The sequence below is a fragment of the Rhinichthys klamathensis genome, unplaced genomic scaffold (genome assembly GCF_029890125.1).
Source record: "Rhinichthys klamathensis goyatoka isolate OS25496 unplaced genomic scaffold, OSU_Roscu_1.1 h1tg000254l_1, whole genome shotgun sequence".
NCBI classification, from domain to species: domain Eukaryota; kingdom Metazoa; phylum Chordata; class Actinopteri; order Cypriniformes; family Leuciscidae; genus Rhinichthys; species Rhinichthys klamathensis.
In genome coordinates, this window is record NW_026606776.1 from 4,062,364 (window position 1) to 4,083,303 (window position 20,940).

The window sequence follows — 20,940 nt, forward strand, 5'->3', positions numbered from 1 at the left end:
CTCTGGTTTTTCGTGTGGGTATCAGGTAGTAGACTCTAAACTAACAGCGACCTGCGCTCTTCCCCTGATCTGATCGTCTGTAATGGCAGACACACACTCACAGCTCTCAAAGATGGCCGCCTCCACAAGGATGACAGTGCGTTTGTTGTTCTCGCTCCGAGGAGATTGGAATGTCAGGATACGTGAGCCGAGCGAGAGAGAGAGAGAAACGGCTGTGTTTTCTCTCGCTCTGTATCTCTGCAGGCTGTCTTCCTGGTTGTGAGTGAGGCGTGAAGGATGTGTGCTGCCCCTCCCCTCCTTCCTCTCCTCTTTCTCCCTCCCCTCGCTCGTCTGATTGGCTGAAGGGACCGAAATGGAAACATTATTCGATTCCGTCTCCTCAGAGGTCAGCGACCTCTCTGAACGCTCTAAAGACTGAGCTCAGCATTTGGCTGTGGGACGGCTCAATGTTAATGAATGTTTAAAGAATAGCTAAAAAGCTCAAAGAGAGAGAGCTAGAGGGAGACAACAGAGAGTCCATGTTAAGTAAAGTGCGAAGAACCCTGGCTGTGTACAGAATCGAACACAAGCCTTCTGCTTACTAGATACTGCACAGTATATCTGTGTACTGTCTACTAACATTTTAAAAGAAAATATGAACCAGTATTTATTCTGAAATATATCAAAATATAAATAGGGCTGCATTGGGAAAATGGCATTTTTTTCTGATTATTATTACTGTAAAAAAAATCAAGTATTTAAGAAAAATTATATAATAATAAACAGTAAAATTACAATACTAATATTTATGGCTCTCTTCATTTTAAGAAATGGAGCAGCATTTACTGCAAATCGAGCTGCCAAAGAGATGCTGAACACTCTGGATCATGAACTTCTCACGTGTAAAAGCACACAGTTCTGCGCTTCACTATGAAACATGCACTGCATAGATTTAATTAAATGGCTTTAGCACTAAGCTGTATTGAGATTGCTGTTTTATTCCAATTAATCATGCAGCCCTTGAAATAAATGTTTTCTTTTGCATTTTAAATCTAAGTGTGTAAAATTGTCTTAGTTTTTTGGTGTATTTTTTTTTTTTATAAGTTCTCCTATCCCAAGTTGATATAGAGTCAGTAAGCCATTTGTAAGATGACTGATTACATTTGTAAGACCCCTGAAAAGTGTAAATACAAGTGTGGCTGTGTTTGAGAATTTCACCCAGCCTGACAAAGCAACATTGGCTTTACCAATGACAGAAGTTTGGGGCGTAGCTATTTGTTTATCTGACCAATAGAAGACAAGGGGAGTGTTTGTTTAAAACCTGTTTAAAACTATCATTATTTGTACAGTTTTGTTTGATGCTAGTAGTTCAGAAATGACACAGTCTGTTTCAGTATTCAGTCAGGAACGAAGATTTTTTTTTTTAAAGTTAAGCTTATTTTCATTACACAATTGCCTTCTAGGAAACCCAGTGCCGTGCGAAATATTTTTCCAAAAAATATATCCAGGTATTTTCTATATACAGTATGTGCATACCATGCATGGTACTATATACTGTTGGAATAGTAGGCTAGTACTTGTATGGTGGTATGCTGTTCTGAACATGCCCATGTATCCTTAGAGCTTTGTGATGGCTAATTTTCGAAAAGTACATTTCCTGGTTTAACCCCAGACGAGATGTTACATGTTACATTTACTAAAAAGAGAATAGAAACAAGTTTAATCCCTCGTATATAACACAGGAGCAGAAAGCCAGAGTCCTGCTCTGTGGCCGTTTTACCCTTCAGCAAGGATGTTAACCTCAGGTTGCTCCAGTGGGACTCTGCCTGTAATTAGCATACTGAAAGTCACTTTAAATAAAATGTGTCTGCTAAATACTACTAATAATTTGGTATTTTTTTCCGCTTGCCCTTCAAGTTTGCTTACGTAGCTACTTAATTAGGGTAGTATGGAGTAGTGTTTAAATATCTGGGTTAGTAACCGAAAGGAAATCTGTTTGAACTCGACAGGGGGTGCTCCTTGTGCTATTACCATTGGCACTTAACCTCAGGTTTCTCTAGGAAGACTGTCCCTGTAAAATGACTCATGTCAACATTACCAACTGTATGGGGTGGTGCCAATGCAAAACCAAAGAGAAATTATATTACATTGAGTTATACGACACAGTCTCAAAGGCATATTCAGGGTGGTGGTGGAGATTTTGACTCGCAGTGACATGGATCTTTTAAAGGTGAACTAAGTAACTTTTTTACCTTAACCGAACAGCTTTGGAGTCATTGTAATGTTTATATTGCTGATTTCGTGTTGAATGCTGGTCGTCTCGCGCCCCCCTGGTGCCTGTGAGCCGCAAAACCACCCTTGCAACTTTGGTCCGGCGGGCCGCCAGTGTTCGGAAGTATCGTGTGATATCAGGTCTCGCGAGGTAACGAATTGCTTTATGGCAAAAAACAGATCTGATAAAATTCTGATAAAATGAGCATCAAACAGAAATAACCCGGCGCTGTATACATGTGGTGTTCGAGGCACACATACAATACAGACTGCCGACAGTTAAACAGGGCGCGCGCAGCTCTTAAAGGGGCCATACCTTATTTCCACTCGTTACAGCGTCCATCCTACTGAACAGGTACCGGTGTACAGGGGGAGGGGATCCGGCCGTGAGTGCGAGCCATCTCTGCTTGAGTGCTATTCACGACAGTACAAGTACTCCACAGCGACTCTAGGGGGCGCTGTTTGACAAAAACGGAATTCCTACTTAGTGCTGCTTTAAATACATTTACCAAAAGGATTTGGGTAACATTTTATTTCTATGATCCACACTTTAGACGTTCTACTAACTATAAGTTACTTTGAACTACGTGTCAACTCATTCTCCTAACCCGAACCCTAACTCTAACCTGATAGTCTACTACAGAGTCAGATTACTAATACTCTGAGGGCTAGTTGACATAGTTGAAAACTTACTTCTAGTTAGTAGAATGTCTAAAGCAGACCGTCAAAATAAAGTTTAATCAAGGTTTATTCAGAATAGTTGACTGCATAATATGGTGAATATTTTAGCATTGTCATTCCAGTAGGTGGCAGAAGTTATTGTGTTATTATTCATCATTCACTCCGATTTGTTAAAATCGATTAATTGACGAGTCATTATGCCTTATTAAAATTGATGTCTATACAAATCTACTAATAGCCTATACTCCAAAAAGATGGTTTATCTGGTGGGTGTGACTTTTTCAATCTATAGTAAAATAGAAGAAAAACGTAATAGCCTAAATAAATTAAGAGCAGTAATGTAACTTTCTACCTCATAATCCTTTGTTGTGAATGAGATTGACTCACATGGTGAACTTATCAAACATCAATCAGTGTTCATTCACTCTCATTCAGTGCTGCTCTAAGACAGAATCAAAACCATGAGCTGGGCATATTCATTCAATAGGTCTAACCAATAAAATGTGCTTTCACTTTCACTTTACTCTGTTTGCTAGTGTTATATAGAGTCAGTCTACAAAGGCAGGAAAGTAGGTAGTGAACTGTAATGATTCGTTCATTTAAAGTATTTGTTCAGAAAAACTTTTTTCACAGTCTTCACTGAATAATCATTATATGCACATTAGATGTTCTATTGGAATTAATTAATAAATAGTAAAATCACCCTTCCATGACCAACACTTGTCATGTGGGGGGGCAAAGTGGAGCATGATCTGAGGTGCATTGATGCCCTGATGCTTGTCACGTGAAAGTGCCTTAAGTTGAATTAAAGCGTATGCTAAATGGCTGCTTGCCTGCATTGTGTCATGTTGAGCACATAAGAAAGCCATGCTGAATATGGCTGTTTTTTTTTTTACATGGCCATGACTTATAACTCCTTATAGTCACCTCACATCGCCTATGGTCGATTGTGAGCACTGAGCAGGATTTGTTTGGGGCAGGATTCAGTTTAGATTGGATTCATTCATTTGGAAACAGATAAAACAGGCCAATTGTATGTGTTTGCGGTGCAGTCCAAGGCAGAGAATGTCTGTTATTCCTCAAACTGAATTCTAAGTGTCTTGCTATCTCACAGAGAGGAGCTTATCAAAACTGTGTAGATGGACACAATGTATGGACACTGTATGTGTGTGAGGAGCGACAATGTGTGTTTTAAAGAGTGTGTGTGAGCATTTTATTTGTTGTTTCCATTGTCACACGCAGCTGCTTCAAGGTTTATTCTCTCATTTTCTCTCTCTCTCTCAAGCTTGAATTGGGTTCAACGTCCACATCTGTGTGTGGCAGCTGTGTGGGACCTTGATTGGATGAAATGATCAGATGAGAGGGGGAGGACAAAGGGAAAGAATATATAGAAGGAGAGATGAGGAGTAATCAGAGGGAACTCTGTCTGATTCTTTTGATTTGTCTGTCTCTCACTGTTTCTCCCTTCAGATAAAGCTCAGTGTAAAATCAATTTTAGATTATATTGACCTCGGCCTGATTTTCCCTGCCGGTTTGTATTTTGCTCTAAAGGCGATTTGAGTGATTCTTTGAAAGAGAGAAACATTTTCAGAGCCATGGCCTCTAGTTGTTAGTGCGTATAGGCATTTATCAGCTTGCATTTCATGAACCGGTTGCACATTCAACTCAAAAATGTGAGACTCACGCAGTAGAATGAAAAAAGGGGAAAAAGGATGTGAGTGCATGGTCAAATATGCCCATGTAGCTCATGCTCACATAGAAAAACATGGAAAAGTAGCATAGTAAAAATGCATGTTTGGCGGTGAACGGGCCCTTGTTCACCTTAGGGATGTCAAAATTACCAGTACTTCTGTAGTTTGTCCCAAGTCTTGTGATGAGGGTCTTAAAAGCACACGGAAGAGGAGGCTGACACTAAAAAATTTCCTCATGAGCGTTAGCAACGGCTAATAAACATGACAACATTATTAAGAAAGTACAAGAAAATGGCTGAATCTGATTTGACGGACATGCATGTAGGTTAAAGGTTACCAGTTGAAGTGTCACTCTCTCAGTTGATTGTTTTGTAACAAAATAAACTCGATAAACTTCACAACCGAGTCACACAGTCCGCTGTTTGAGCAAGAGTTCCCTGAGGACAATCACTCTCCCAAGAGAGAGATAGACGGTCGGATTTCCGCTCGAGTTTGTTCAGATGCAGACCTTCACTTGTTAACTCTTATATTTGAGCAGAAACAGCTTTCATGTCATCCCTTGCTGTGGTTTTTAGCTCTCGCAGGAGGATGAGGTGCATGCGGGCAGTGTGTTGCGCGGCCTAGATTTAGCGTGTTTGTGTGTTTACCTCGCTTGTGTGTCTTGTCTTACCTCTCTGTGTTATTGTTGGGGGCTGTGAGTCACTGGATGTTAATCATTTCCCACACGGCAAAGTACACACACACACCATCACAAACACACACGCTCACACAAGCAAACTGGCAGGATCAGCCGTGATTACTCACTGCTACACGGGGCTAGTTTTATTAAGAGCGTGTTTACAGCCTGACTTTTAGTCATTAGTCTCTGCCTGTAAACACTTCAAAATCTCATAAACAAACAAAGAGTGATTGAACGGCCGTAAATTGTGTTAAAGTAGAAAATCTTTTTTGGAGAATGATTTGTAATCAGTCCAGGATTATTTTTAGCTACCATTAAACCAATGAAACGGCGTAATGCTAATGCTACCGTGTTTACGTTTGGTAAACAAACGTGTACAGGCAACGAGCAGGTGCCAGTGAACCGGTGAGGGGCGCCCGAAGATCTCTCTCTTCCACGGCCCTCCGAGGGTTTCACACCGGAGGAGCTCCTGGTAATTAAAAGACAATTTTGTGAAATTGATTAGATTATGCTAATCAGGGGAGATAATATCTAGAGAAGCCTGAGAGTGTGTTAGTGTGTGTATGAGTGGGTGGATAAGCGTGTGTGTGTGTGTGGGTTTGAGTGATTATGAAGAGATGGCAGTCCGGTCGCCATTTCAAACCCCCGAATCCACCGCACTTGTGTGTGTATATGTGTGTGTGTGTCTGGAGATCACTCTCACGCCGCCATTTCACACAGCTCCGCTTGGCTGTCTCTGCCGCTCCTGAAATGTCAGAGCGATGTTCCCTGGACTAGGCGTGAGGATATGACAGCTGGCTGCTCACCTGCTGCGTGTGTGTCCGCACGCTGGGTGCTTTTAACTGATCCCGTCCCATGCCTTTAATGCAGTCTGTCAATGATAGATAATATCTGTCTTGAATGGAAAAATAACTGGAATCGGTCTCCAGGACAAATCAGTTGAGATGAGGCAAGTCATTGTTACAGACTGATGATGTAACGGCCAATCAGATTCATGCTCTCTCTCAGTCTGCGCTAAGACAAACTGCCTGTCAGTGACCTTTGACCCGCTGGATAAAGAAACACAACAGGCATCGTTCGCAGCAGCAATCTTTATCAAAAAGTACAGCGCTCTAAAAGTTGCGTATAAGTAAACAAACAAATAAATAAATAAGCAACATTCATCTCATTAGATGCACCATGGGTGTCTTTGTAACTTGAGACACTCGCGCAACCACAAAGACACACACACATTATGACTCATGCATGTTATCATCAGAGATGAACGGTCTTGCCTATATTTGGCTTGCAAAGCCACATAAACTTCACATAATTGGCTTTCTGTTGGGAAGGAACGAGCTGCGCGGAAGGCGCTCTGAGAGACTGAGAGAATGCATAAAGCTAAAAGACTATCTCTTTAAACGAATGCCTAATTATGCCATTACATTAACTAAAGAAAGAAGCTCTGTTCTAAAAAGAACAAGGAAAAACAAAGACAGCATTTTAGGTGGAGAGAGAGGTGGATGGAAAAGTCCGAGACTGAGAGAGAGAGAGAGAGAGAGAGAGAGAGAGAGAGAGATTGTTGCCTTCAGGCTTTATTTAGCTGGGACAACAGAACATGAGCTCATTACACACAAATACATTGCGGCAGCTACACCTCCAGCGCACAGCTACACATTTAATATGATCTCTCTGTGTAAGCTCTTAGACACTCTTTTAGCGTGATCTCTCCATCCAGATCAGCAGATCTTCGATGGGGCTTTGCAGTAACTGATCACCGTAGCTGTTTTAAAACCCTTTCTGCCTTTCTATCTAATGTCCACATAGGCGGCTGCATTCTAACACAAATGGAACCTTGTAATTGGCTGATTTAAACAAGTCTGTTCTCTTGGCTATAATACACTCTGAAAAATGTGCAAAAATGTTACCTTTAGGGGTGAAACAGCTTGTCACTTGGGCAGTTACCTCAAGGAGACATCTTTCTACCATATTTTCGCCTAAAAGCTTCATAGGAGTAGATACATGGTACAGAGTTGTCCTTTTAAGGTACTAGTGACAAGCTATACTAAGGTACAGTTGTACCCTACAGGTACAATTATTGCAAAATCATTTCTGACTCTGCTCTTGTAAACATACAAGTATAGCTAATATGTACTTGAATGGGTAAAGAACAAAATTTGTTTCCGTTTTTAAATTGGCAATAAATCGACAACAATGGGCCACACATTTATCTTCTTCAGTTAACATGTTTAAAGAAACCTGTATCATGTTAAAAAATCTGTATGCTTCAGCTAGCCAAACCAGTGATTTGGCTCTCTTCACGGTACTTTTAGCTGTAAGATACTTAATGCTTATTCCAAGAGTCTGAAGTATTCATGCTATGTTCTCTGCATTTTCCAATTTGTGGGCAGTAAAATGTTCAGTCATGCGTCTGACGTCGTATGTGACATGACAGGATTGTATTCATACTACACACCTGAATACTTTATTAACTGTTGAGATGTGTACTGCCCTACAAAGGCAAAAGACCTTAACTCGCTAGAGTGTGGAACTGAGAAAAATGACTTTAAGGATTGTTAGTTGTCCCGCCAAATTAATTATAGGTAGGACACTGAAAATCTGGCAATTAGATAGTAATGAAAATGATCTACATAACAAAATTTTGAACTCAAACTTGACTTTTGACCACTATTTTAAAGTTACTGTACTCTGCCTTTGTATTGTCAGCAAGAATTGAGAAGTGGACATACTAAATCTGCCATGTCTTTTTGTCATACGTCTTATACCTTGCATATGCCATTCACGAGGTTACGTTCAGACTGCAGGCAAATGTGTCCCAAATCCGATTTTTTTTGCTCACATGTGACTCAGATCTGTTTTTCTCGTGACAGTGTGAATGGCTCAAACCACATGGGATCTGATCTTTTCAATTCCGATTTGTGCCACTTCCATATGTGGTACTAAATCTGATACAGGTCAGATGTTTTGCAATGCAACTGCAGTCTGAACAGTCATATCGCAAATTAATTTTTCCATCACTCTAGACCAATATTCGTCACAATTCTGCGCTCATGTGAGTCAATCAAAAGGAAGTCAGTGGAGAGGACAGTGATGTGTCGGTGTCAGAGCTCATAAGTATTACAGTGACAGCTCATACAAGCGAAACACGAGGGCTCGTATCATAAATGTTTAAAAACTCTGCTCTCTTTTTTCACATCCTCGTCTTTGTTTTTTTATATTGCCTGCGCATAAATTAGCTGACGTCTACGGCAGATCACACTATAAAGGCGTAATCACTTACTTTAATGCTCTCTGTGTTTACCTCTATATGACAGTTTGCTGCGTGATGTCTTTTTGCAGGACCGTGATCTGTTCGCACTGGAATATGATATTGGCTACATTTAAAACAACAATGTGAAGAGCTATACAAAAAAAAATCGGATCTGAGCAACAAATCAGAATTGAGCACTAAGGCTCGCAGTGTGAACGTAGCCTTCATCTAGTCCCGATGCGCACTTTAAAATCTTGGCGAATGTTCCGGGTACTTTTGAACCTCCTGCTTTATGAATACTATTAATTCAGACATACTACTCATTTTGCATACTGTTTTTTGCCTATTTTTAGTAGGGAAGTAGGCATATTGGGACGGCAGCATATTTACTACCTTTCAGAACTGTCTTTGTGTCAGGAGTGTACCTATAATGCATTAACAAGCTCTCTAGCTATGCAGCTCATTAAGTTTTGGAACAAAGTTAGTCGGTGTTCAGGATTGAAGGATTTGGGCCAGTCTAGTCTGCTTTACTTCAACTCAGTCCCTCTTTACCTACTCAAACCCAGCAACCCACAGAAAAATCACGCAAGCAGCTATTCTCATCTGCTCTCACTATGTTTGTCCTTTCCGCCCCTTCTTGCTCCTCTTTCCACTTTCTTTCCTGTCAACTCCTCTCTCTTTCTCTGGAGGGAGAGAGGCTGATGCAAACGGGTGGGCTGTGGTGTAATCCAGGGCCTGGGAAGGTCTGCGGATCAGACTCTGTGTTCCGTATCCTCCGCGTGTCCTTCGGCCTTGACGCCCCCCGACCCGCCCGCTCGCCCACAGTCCTTGACGATGCCATCATTCGCTCATAAATTCCGACCGCATCCTCCCTGACCCCCGCGGCTGACTCCTCCCACACGGCGCATGATTGACTGCTCGCGGCAGACCCACTGATTCCATTTAGTCCTCCCAGATTAGTAGCGCTTTCCGCTCTTGTGTACATGTTTTTCTACATGTGTGTGTGGGATTCCTCACGGTTTCCAGGGCTTAGCCCACCTTTGTTTTAAAGATCAGGCACAGTAACGGCATAATCCAACGCCTGTTTGTCGCCAGAGCTCTTGGTAATCGTAATCGCCTTGAAATATTGTTGCGGTTGTCGCCATGTGTTCGTCCTGGCACTTGGAGAATTCTCTGGAAGGTTGCCGGTACAGTCGAGCAGGCCCAGACTCAGAGATGGGCAGGGAGTGTGTTTGGGTGCGCAGATGTGGGCCGTTTTCAGACAGGTCTGCCTGAGGAGGTAACGGCTCAATAAAAGGATCATATGACCGGGGTGTGATGCACAGAGCAGAGGAGGAAACTTCAGTGTGCGTTTTAAGCTAAAATTAGGCAGATGGTTAGACTGCACTGGATTAAGTCTTGAGAGAGAGAGAGAGAGAGAGAGAGAGATTATCTTGTTTAATTTGCAACTCTGCCTATCTGTATTTCTCCCTTCGCATGCATGTGTGTACGGAAGCGTATTGCATTCACTTGAGGAAAAAAAATCTACTCTGTTTTTCTGAATTAACGAGTTAATTATCTCAGAATTACGAGATAATTTTTAATGGAAAAAAGTTTTTGCTCTGTTTTTCTGAATTAACGGGTTAATTATCTCAGAAATACGAGAGAATTTTTCATGGAAAAAACAGTTTTTGCTCTCATAATTCTGAGATATTAACTCATTAATTCAGAAAAACAGAGCAAAAACAGTTTTTCCATGAAAAATGATCCCGTATTTCTGAGATAATTAACCCGTTAATTCAGAAAAACAGAGTGAAAAAAAATGTTTTTCAAGAAAAATGTATCTCATAATTCTGAGATATTAACTCGTTAATTCAGAAAAACAGATACATTTTTCTTGAAAAACATTTTTTTTCACTCTGTTTTTATGAATTAATGAGTTACTCATAATTTGAGATAATTAAGTCATTAATTCAGAAAAACAGAGCAAAAACTTTTTTCCATGAAAAATTATATCGTAAATTCTGAGATAATTAACTCGTTAATTCAGAAAAAACAGAGCAAAAACTTTTTTCCATTAAAAATGATCTCGTAATTCTGAGATAATTAACTCGTTAATTCAGAAAAACAGAGTAGATTTTTTTCCTCAAGTGAATGCAGTACGCTTCCGTATGTGTGCACGCACACACACCTATAACAACACAAATGACTGAAATGAAATTGAACTTGACTTGTATTTAATTATGCGAAGTGTCTATGTTTGTTGAGTATGTTTTGATTTATACTCTGGGTTGTACTGAAACAGTATAGGTTCACCTCTAGTTGATGCTTTTGAGTGTTTGTCAACTAGTCAGGATCACATGACCTCAGTGTCAGTTGTTTTATATTGTGACAGGAGGAGGAAAGTTCCCCTGCCTGCAAACTTTGAACTAGTGTATTTGTGTTATCTTTGCACAGTATTAATTATCAGGATTAGTTTTACATGTTCATCAACAAACAAAAGTGTCGTCCAGAGAAACTGTGCTTTTGGCATTGACCGAATTAATTTGGGGTGATTGGAGATATATGCAAGCTTTCGTGTTTCACCGTCGTTCTCACTTTTCTGGATGACTATTGGACTAGTATTGTGCAAGTCCGACTATTTTTACTTCTTCTTTTTTATTTTCATTGATCATTTTGCTTAATTTCAAAAGGCATGCATATGTGATTTTGTTGATGAGACAAACAGGATTTTTTTCCCTGCTGCTTGTAGATGTTTATGTGCTATATAGGGTCCAAAATTCACTTTTGGCCACTACAGTAGATATTTGTCCCTTTGTCAGAGTTTATAGCCCTGTGGTTTGAGTCCGGCGTGTAGTCTTTTCTGATCTTGAAGATATAAGATAGACTTAATGTATTCCAGTGGTACAAGATACTTGGAGATGTGACTGATTTGAGTGGCCTACATCACTTATTCTTTGTAAAGTTTCCAAATAACCCGTTATAAAAGACACTTTTTACTCACATTTGGCACTTGCCAATTGTTATTGTTGGACCCTGAGTGTGTGTGTGCGTGTGTAGTTTGGAGGGACCGGACCGGAGCATTGCTGTTCCCTACAGTTTTCCTTTTTGTTTAGTGGGACTGGCACCTCAACGCATCACCCCATTCTGTCTCTCCCCCTCCCCCTCTTTAACTGAAAATGAATCTCTAATTTCACAGTTATCATCATCATAACCCCACAATGAATTATGCAAAGTTATTCAAAGAACCAATCTATAACTTATTAATTGCTGCCTTTTCTCATTCGCTCTTTTCTGCACTCACTCTCTGTCTCTCTCCCTCTCCTCCTTGCACACTTTTATTTGAGACGCCACTTCCATCACCCTTTCCATGTAGAAATATGATGACTCTAGTGTTATAGCACTGACATGCTGATTTTACTCCCTTTTGAATGTTTAAATCATCCCTAGAGCTAGGCACTGTCAAACACACACACACACACACACACACACACACAGACACACACAGACACAGACACACGCACGCGCGCGCACACACACACACACACACACACACACACATTCCCGAGTCTACGGGGAGAGTGGTGTGGATCCACACACACACACACACACACACACACACACATTCCGGAGTCTACGGGGAGAGTGGTGTGGAACTGCACGCCTGTCTCGCCAATCATGGCTGTTTTCTTAGCTGATGGTTGTTTTGCAGTGATCAATAGAAGATATTTCTGCTCTGTCCGATCTGAAACAGGAGATGGATTTTCTCATCAGGTTTATGCTTTTGTCAATGTAAACACACACACACACACACATACAAACACAGGAGATGAGGGGAGGGTAGGATGTGTGTTCCTCTTTTGCAGAGCTGTAAATCATGTTTATGACGGTAATACAGGTATAGATCAGTGTGTTGATGGAGAGAAGAATTGAAGTGATGAAACTGAATGTAGTATAATTGTTTTTGTTTGTTTGTGTGTGTGAAGCCTCCTCAGATGGAACGTGTGTGTGTGTGTGGACTCGCATGTGCTTGTGTTTGTGCGAATGTTAATGGAGATTGTATAGGGACATTGAGCATGTCTCTCTCTCTCTCTCTCTCTCTCTCTCTCTCTCTCTCTCTCTCTCTCTCTCTCTCTCTCTCTCTCTCTCTCTCCTCTCTCTCTCTCTCTCTCCTCTCTCTCTCTCTCTCTCTCTCTCTCACACACACACACACACACACACACACACACACACACACACACACACACACACACACACACACACACACACACACACACACACACACACACACACACACACACACACACACACACACACACACACACACACACACACACACACACAGCTCTCTCTGTAATGGAGTGTCTAAATATATCCGGTTTTTTGCCGGATCCGCTGCCTCCGGAGTGAATAAGAAATGGGCTTTAGTAAAGGACAGAATCTCTCTCACTCACACACACACACACACACATTCACACTCTCTCTCGTCTTTCCGTCTAACGGTGTGTCGTTGGCATATCGCTGTTCACTTGCCGCGTGTAACAAACCTAGATCAGTAGTTATTTGTGTAAATTAGAGCGATCTAGTTTTGTCACGTCGCTTACTTGTAGATGGAGCGTAAGACACCTGCGCACACACTTATTACAGCACAAACATATATATACACACACACACACACACACATTGAGCGTGCTGTGGCAAGCTAAACATCTAATGCTCCTCAATGGTCCCACTGGGATCTTACGGAGGTCAAAGAATGCCGGTGAATCCTGTGAGACTCTTTACGCGCCTCTGAACTGACCAGTCAGCTTGGCACGTCTCATTGGCGGTCAGACGGCTGATTATCTGTGCGTCAGACTCATTAACGGAGCTCATAAATTAACATTGATCTTTTAGTTAATTGTGGCCTGTACATACTTTTAAAAGTGGGTTTTTTGTGTTTCCTAAACTTTGACAAATCGTCAAATTAATTAGCCACTGTTTTTGCCACTGTTATTGATACAGATGGTATAGCGAGAACAGGAAATGATGGGGTGAAAACGGACAGATGACATATAGCTGGCTTATTCAGTTTGTCTATGCAAGTGAGAAAGACACGATTATGTGCAAGCCACGGAAATTTGATAAAGCTTATATAAAGTAGCTGCGAGAGGAAATATTTTTTTCCAAAGCCTTGTTTTGCATATATTATTATAAAAATACATTATTTAAAAAATATGTGTATAAATTATTTATTTTAAATTATATTTGTTATAGTTTATTTAGATAATAAATAAATTTATATAATGTGTATATATATATTTTATAATATAATTCATAATTCTAAATATTTTTTAATTAATTTCTTAATACACAAATTTAAATGTAATGTTTACATATTTTTCAAAGCCTTGTTTTGCTTATTGTTATTAAAATAAATATATATACATTATATTATTTTATTTAGGCTATAATAGAATACATTTTCTAAATTATTTATTATAAATTATATAAATTATAGTTTGTGTATATATAATTTTATAATATAATTTATCATTATAAATAATATTTTAAATGATGTAATTCATTCATACACAAATTTAAATGTAAAGTTTACGGTTTTCTCAAAGCCTTGTTTTGCAAATATTATTAAAAATAAATAAATTATTTATAATAAATAAATGTATACATTTATTATAAATTAATTTTATTATAGTATATATTACTTTATTAGGTATAATTTTTAATAATACTATAATTTATCATTTAAAAAAATTTATTTGTACACAAATTTAAGTTTAAAATGTCCCTATTTTTATCAAAGCCTAGTTTTGCATATATTTTATAAAATAAATAAATATATATATACAGTATATTATTTATAATAATATTAATTTAGAAGTTAATTATTATAAAGTATAGTTATTATAGTTTATTCAAATATAATGTATATCATTTTATAATATAATTTCTAAAAATCCTTTTTTCTTTTGGTACATTTCAAAGCCTTGTCTGCACAGCTGTCACAGTAGAAGTGGCATAAAAGTAAACTGGAATCAAACACCACAGCTCAATGTGTCAGCTCAATTTGTGCCACGCGACAAATCAGAACAAATTTCAGACAAATCAAATAACTAGTTCTTAAACTTCTAGTTATACAAGGCAGAGAGCAGTGCTGTTATACTAGTTCGCTGTGTGTGTGTGTGTTAATGGATCCATCCCTATCTTAGGGCTAAATGTAGCTGCTTTATATGCACTACAACAACTACAAGTGTGGGCGTGACTAGCAGCTTGTGTGTGTGTGTGTGTGTCAGCGCCAGTCGGCCTAAAGGAATGTGTGTGTGATGCTTTCCAGTTGACTTAAGAATAGAGATCATGAGATCAGAACAAAAGCATCCACCATTTCGCATGCGAAGAAAGCCGCTTTGCTTATGAAGAGTGGTTAATTCCTCCTTTAACATACACTTTGCCACAAACAGTTTACGAGATGTGCTCTTGTAGGACAGTGGTGTGTGTGTGTGTTCCTCAGGTCTCATTTTGCATTGTTTGTGTGACATTGTTTGGGCAGACGATCCGCTCTGTATATCTGCTGATCTTTGTTGCTGTGGAAGCGGATCTGGTAACTCCTTATTGGACCACATAACAGCTCACGGACGAAAGGCCGAAGTATCCCAGCATGCAGCTTTCCACCATCTGTCACGGGCCCTTTGTTTGGGTGTGGGTTGAGCTGCTGGTCTCTGGTTACTCATAACACGCAAAGACACACACACTCACACACATATAACAGCTTTAAATCACGTTCCCGTCCTTTGAATTTCCACTATCTGATACTGTGTAGCACAAGAGTGATGTTTGTTACCGTGGAAAGGCGCATTGACGTGATCAATGGCATCTGTCTCGTTTTGGCTCATGATCGGAGTTGTAGAGTTTTCCATTTTGCAAGAACGGACACAGCAGCAGAGATCCGTGGAGAAACTCGCAGTTTTTTACCGCTCGGAAATCTATTTAATCATTTTGACCCTGTTGCCCTGCTTTTCTTAAAGACCTCTAGATTATTCATCCATGGGGCAGGACACACACACACACACACACACATACATAAAATCTAATACCCTCTCACTCACATCTGAGACGGCTGAAGAAAGAAAGGTGAATCCCACACCTCTTTGTACAGGCCCAGCCCACATATCATTTCTCTTCTCCATCCGCCCTCCCTTCCTTGATTTAGGGACTGGTGTTTTTAACACAGCCCCATACCTGCTCTCTCTCTCTCTCTCTCTCTCTCTCTCTCTCTCTCTCTCTCTCTCTCTCTCTCTCTCTCTCTCTCTCTCGCTCTCTCGCTCTCTCGCTCTCTCGCTCTCTCGCTCTCTCTCTCTCTCTCTCTCTCTCTCTCTCTCTCTCTCTCTCTCTCTCTCTCTCTCTCTCTCTCTCTCTCTCTCTCTCTCTCTCTCTCTCTCTCTCTCTCTCTCTCTCTCTCTCTCTCTCTCTCTCTCTCTCTCTCTGCATCTTGGGACACTGACGGTGGTGTGACTGCCAGTGTCACCAAGCAACCGTGTCTTGCGACAGGCGAAGCCATCTCACGCTTCAGGAAAGCTGCTCCAGCCAATGGCGACGCAGCACTGCGGCCAATCGATGAGTCAGAAGGGCCGAGGAGATGGATGTATTTGGACACTCGTTAACCAGAATCGCACGCCCTTGTGAAATAGCGTGCATTCTGTGTCCTGTGTACTTACCGGTTGTAGGAATGAGCATTTATGCTGCTGCAACTGGGAATTAACAGCGATATAAGGTCAAAGGTCACTGTTCCCCTGCCGCAGGTCACCAGGAAGGTGACAGGCCTGTGCTGAGCGTGTGCTGGTTGAAGAAAATGGAGTCTTTGTGTCAGTGTGGTTGCTGGCGCGCTCTGATTAGCACTGATCCATGCTGACGACTCTGTTGGCAGATTAGCGTGGCTAGCATTGGCCATCTGTTACCACGGGCCACAGCAAGTGAGAAGTGTCGGTCACGTGCGCACACACACACACAGACAGATATGCAGCATTATGAAGAAACACACACTCTATGCCCTGTCTCTGTCTCTCTCTGATTTTCCAACGTACACAATTACTCTCACACTCTCCCAAACACAGCAACCTCAGCAGTATATTTCACTGCCTCAGGAGTGTATGATTGATTTTCAGGTTAAATTAAATAACACACAGCTTTATGTAGTGTCTCTCTCTGGAAGCACGTTCGTGGGAATCGAGTTCACGTTTCTCCCAGCTGGCTGGAGAGCCTGGAGGTGTCGTCCATATTGCTCGGACTAAACATATCCCGCAAAGCGCCCAGATCGCGATTAGCATATGATTCACTCATTCGCAGAATCCGGGACCTGCTGTTTTTTTCTGACAATCTCATTGGCCGCGTGCACCAAGTCAAATTAATTACGCAGCTCACGGAGATTACGATGCCTGCCTTCCAGTGCCACAGTGGAAGATGGCTAATTAGCTATAAAATCAGACTAATTCTGATGCTAAAGCTGTTTTAATTTCTGATAATTAAGTCAGGATTGGATCCTTAAATACCCTGGCATACCATTATTGCGGTAATCATGGTTGTTGTTATGAATTATTTTGAGGCCCTCGTCTTTTACCGTTGATGTTTAAGGTAATCAGCCTGAAGTGAGTAGCTGGAGAGAGGTAGATGGTAACCTATAAACACTCACTATATATAAATCAATACTTTTATTCTGCAAGGTTGTATTAAATTGATCAAAAGTGACAGTAAGGACATTTATGATGCTACAAAAGATTTTTATTTCCAGTAAATGCTGTTCTATTCAAACTTACTATTTATCATAGAATACTTAAGTTTTTGTTTTATCATGGTTCCCAAAAAATATTAAGCAGCACAACTGTTTTCGATATAATAGGAAATGTTTCTTGAGCACCAAATTAGCATATTAGAGTGATTTCTGAAGGATCATGTGCTGATTCTGCCTTGCCATCACAGGAATAGAAAAGTCATTAATTACATTTCTTAATATTACTGTTTTCTCTGTATTTTGATCAAATAAATGCAGCATTGGTAAGCAAAAGAGACTTTTGAATGGATTCGGAAGTGTACATGACATAATATACACTTTACATTATATAGTTTGTTACATTAAATTTAATGATATAATAAGATTTATTTTAATGTATAATTTAAACTTTAATTATACTTTATATCACGTGTGTGAGACATGGTTGTGCATTTTAGAAAATTAAAGTTTTTCCTTTATACTATTTGCTGTATGTGAGTCTATTAAGTGAGTTGCGCCATTTTTTTCACAGTTTTATTACTGAGTGTCGGCGTTACCATATCTAACTGTGCTCTTTTGTTAATTTACGTCACAGCAGTTTCAACAAGAAATGATTTTCCACTGAGAAGTTGGGTGGTTATTTAGGATATACACTCTTATATAGAACTACAAAGGGTTATTTCAGGCGTTTCATATATAGAGCATTTTAGGGCTTCCCATCATGGGATCATTTTATGGATTTAGTTTTAATTAATTTAGATTTAATTCCTTTTATCATTTTAATTACATTTTATGAATTAAGTTTGTAAACTTACTGTATCTCTAGAATTTTTTTTGTTGTTAAACATGAAAGTGAAATGCAATCATTTAAAGCTGCAGTCCGTAACTTTTTTTTGTGTTCAAAATTTATAAAATTTATATAATAATTAAGTACATCATGTCTGATGATTTGGTCTTATCCTGAATCACTACTGTACACCTATAATAAGTGTTTATATACGGACTATTTTAGACCGATTAGGTCGGCACCGCTGCGCAGTAGCCCAGTACCTGCGTGACTCGTACCGTACCATGCAGTAGAAAAGCGCCAAAGCGTGCCGTACCGAACCATGCCGTACCGTACCATGCAGTGGAAAAGCGCCAATAGACATACACAGAGAGAAGTAGCTCCGGCTACAATGTTCTTCCGCAAGACACACAGTTCTGTTTATTAACAGTGCTGCTTTTTTTACGGTTTGCTTTTTTGGCCGAGACGCAGCCGCCGAGAGGCTACAACACAGTCGGCTTTCATCACCGCTAGTTCTTTGAGGTCGGTCCTTGGAGTGTCCCGGGCTTAAGAGTGTAGAATTTCAATCTAGCATTAATTTTGAGTAACCTGCCATGAACTTGAGTTGGCAGGGTCATGACCTTATGATCTTTGACATTTGGAGGGTGACAAACACAGGGTATGTATGAGTGAGGGAAAAATGGTTAAAAAAGCAAAGATGGAAGATAGATCCAAAAGACGAGAGAGTGAAGGACAGGTGGAGCGAAAGAAAGAGGGGGATAACAACCGCAGTGGCAGATTGTGGCCTTTGCCACTGTTTACGGCAATATGCAGACACTTTCATTGTGTGTGTGTCGGTTTCGGCATTGCTCTTGGGCGAGGGATGTTAGTTGATATTCTGTGGACGTTTCCATCTCTGAGATCTAATCGGTGTGCGTATGCATGTGTGTGTGTGTAGCAGAGACATACAAGAAGGAGAGCAGCTCAGGGAATCGGCCACGAGTGTTTATATATAATGACAGAATAACAAAGCTATGTATGCCACACCATGGTGCTCCCTGCTGCTTCCCACTGCGAAATCTCCTTGTGAGATCAGCATCTGTGCGGACATGCGAACAAACTCAAGATTTCCTAACATATAAAGAGTTCACTCGTTTCCAGCAGTCGGGATTCTTTCGGTAAAAAATCTACATACTGAAATCACACTCTAAAGGCTGTTAATTGTGTTTTCATGGGGTTCATTTTAAGTATGTGCGGATATGGTATGTTTTGAGAATGAAATTCGAGAATGCTTGTGCGGTTTTTGTGTGTGTATATGCTGGCTGCGTGCGTCTTTAATATGCGTCTCTCCAAACTGTGAAATCTCCGCAGAAACAGTTAAAGGCATAATTTGCCTGTTAAGCACATCAAGTGTGAGAACGCTTGTTTTACGCTGTGTAAAAAATGACTGTGAATAGTCTTGTAAAACAGCGCGCTGCTCACTTCGTGTGAGTGTGTGTGAATGTGCATGAGCTCGTGCCAGTCTCTCTTCTATCCTATTGAAGAGGGTCTCGACAGTGAATGAATGGTTAATGTGACAAGCCGAGCAAACCCTCTGCCCAAACGGGACGTTAATATGTGGTCCTGTAGAAATGTGCTCACGGGGTTGGTTCGTCTTGCGAGCAGACGTGTGTGTGTGTGTGAAGGAGACTGACGGGTGTTAAATAGAAATATTGTTCATGGCAAGTGAGATGTGAAAGTAAGAGTGGCAGGCCGTGTGTGCGTGCAAGAGCTCACTCTAATTATGGATTGGATTGTGCTTGACAGATATGGAGTCTGCAGAACGGCTGGCCTCGCCTTCCGCCACCCCGGCCTCCGTCCACGCCACCTCTTCGACGTCATCTTCCTCTTCCTCCTCTTCCTCATCCACAGCAGCCTCCAATGCCAAGAGCAGCCTGAACCACGGAGTCACAGCAACGCTCGGCACATGCGGTAAGAACTTGCGCACACACATGCTCTTTCATACCCTGACGCAAGGGTTGCTTATTGTTACAGTGTGAAAAGTGCTCAGTCAAAACTCACGCACAATCACTCGCCAGAACATCTACACACACACACACACACACACACTGAGTGTCACACAGACGCGCTTTGAGCATGTCTCCTAGTTTAGGTTGGCGGCAGATCGGAGACTGATGTCATCAGGGACCTCTCTTCTTGTCTGATGAAGCATAATTTTTTTTTTTCTCTCTGGGTGACATGTGATAAAGCGCAAATCTTCTCTGCTGATTGAGTCTTGTCTGATAAGGCACAAGGGTTCACTTTCTCAGAGTCTGCTCTGTTAAAGGGATAGTTCAGCCAAAAATGAAATGATCTCAAGTTGTTCCAAACTCTAGTTTATTTCTTCCAAGGAACACAAAAGGAGATTTTGTCCATTAGTACCGAGGCTTTCAAGGACCAAAAAGGACAAAAAAGCACCATAAAAGTACCGGTAGTACATATGACTCTTATTTTGCTTGATGCGTGAAAACAGACCTCACTGGTTCTTGTGCGTCAAGCAAATACGGATGATCTTCCATTTATGTGCTTTATGAATGTGTTTTGATCAATGTTAATGTATGAATAAAATCCTAAATGAATCTGTTCATCATATAAAGCAATCATGTCTTTTCAGAAGATTAGGATTAAACTGCTCGATTCATATGAGTAATATTTAATCATATTTATATTTTGTACTTCTTGACACTTGAAATTTATGGTTGCATGGTCTTTCAAGGGATGGACAAAAATGAGAGAGATGAGAGAATATTAAAAATATCTTTCGCAGATGAACGGAAGTGTTCTGGGTTTTGAACGACATGTAAAATGTAAAAAATCCTCCCCTCTGCCACAGCTCGTGAATCT

General features: G+C 40.5%; 1 protein-coding gene across 18 annotated transcripts in view; it reads left to right on the forward strand.

The window, feature by feature from the left end:
- The window catches only part of baz2ba (bromodomain adjacent to zinc finger domain, 2Ba), a 93,103-nt gene that overhangs the window by 30,312 nt on the left and 41,851 nt on the right, over nucleotides 1-20,940 (forward strand). For 17 of the 18 annotated variants that reach the window (XM_056266882.1, XM_056266893.1, XM_056266889.1 and 14 more), the window contains exon 3: nucleotides 19,864-20,028. In XM_056266882.1, the coding sequence (XP_056122857.1) occupies nucleotides 19,866-20,028 (163 nt within the window). In that variant the 5' untranslated portion in view covers nucleotides 19,864-19,865. Of the gene's footprint in view, nucleotides 1-5,756; nucleotides 5,774-19,863; nucleotides 20,029-20,940 lie in introns of those variants that run through there. The other variant, XM_056266885.1, reaches the window with a different exon arrangement.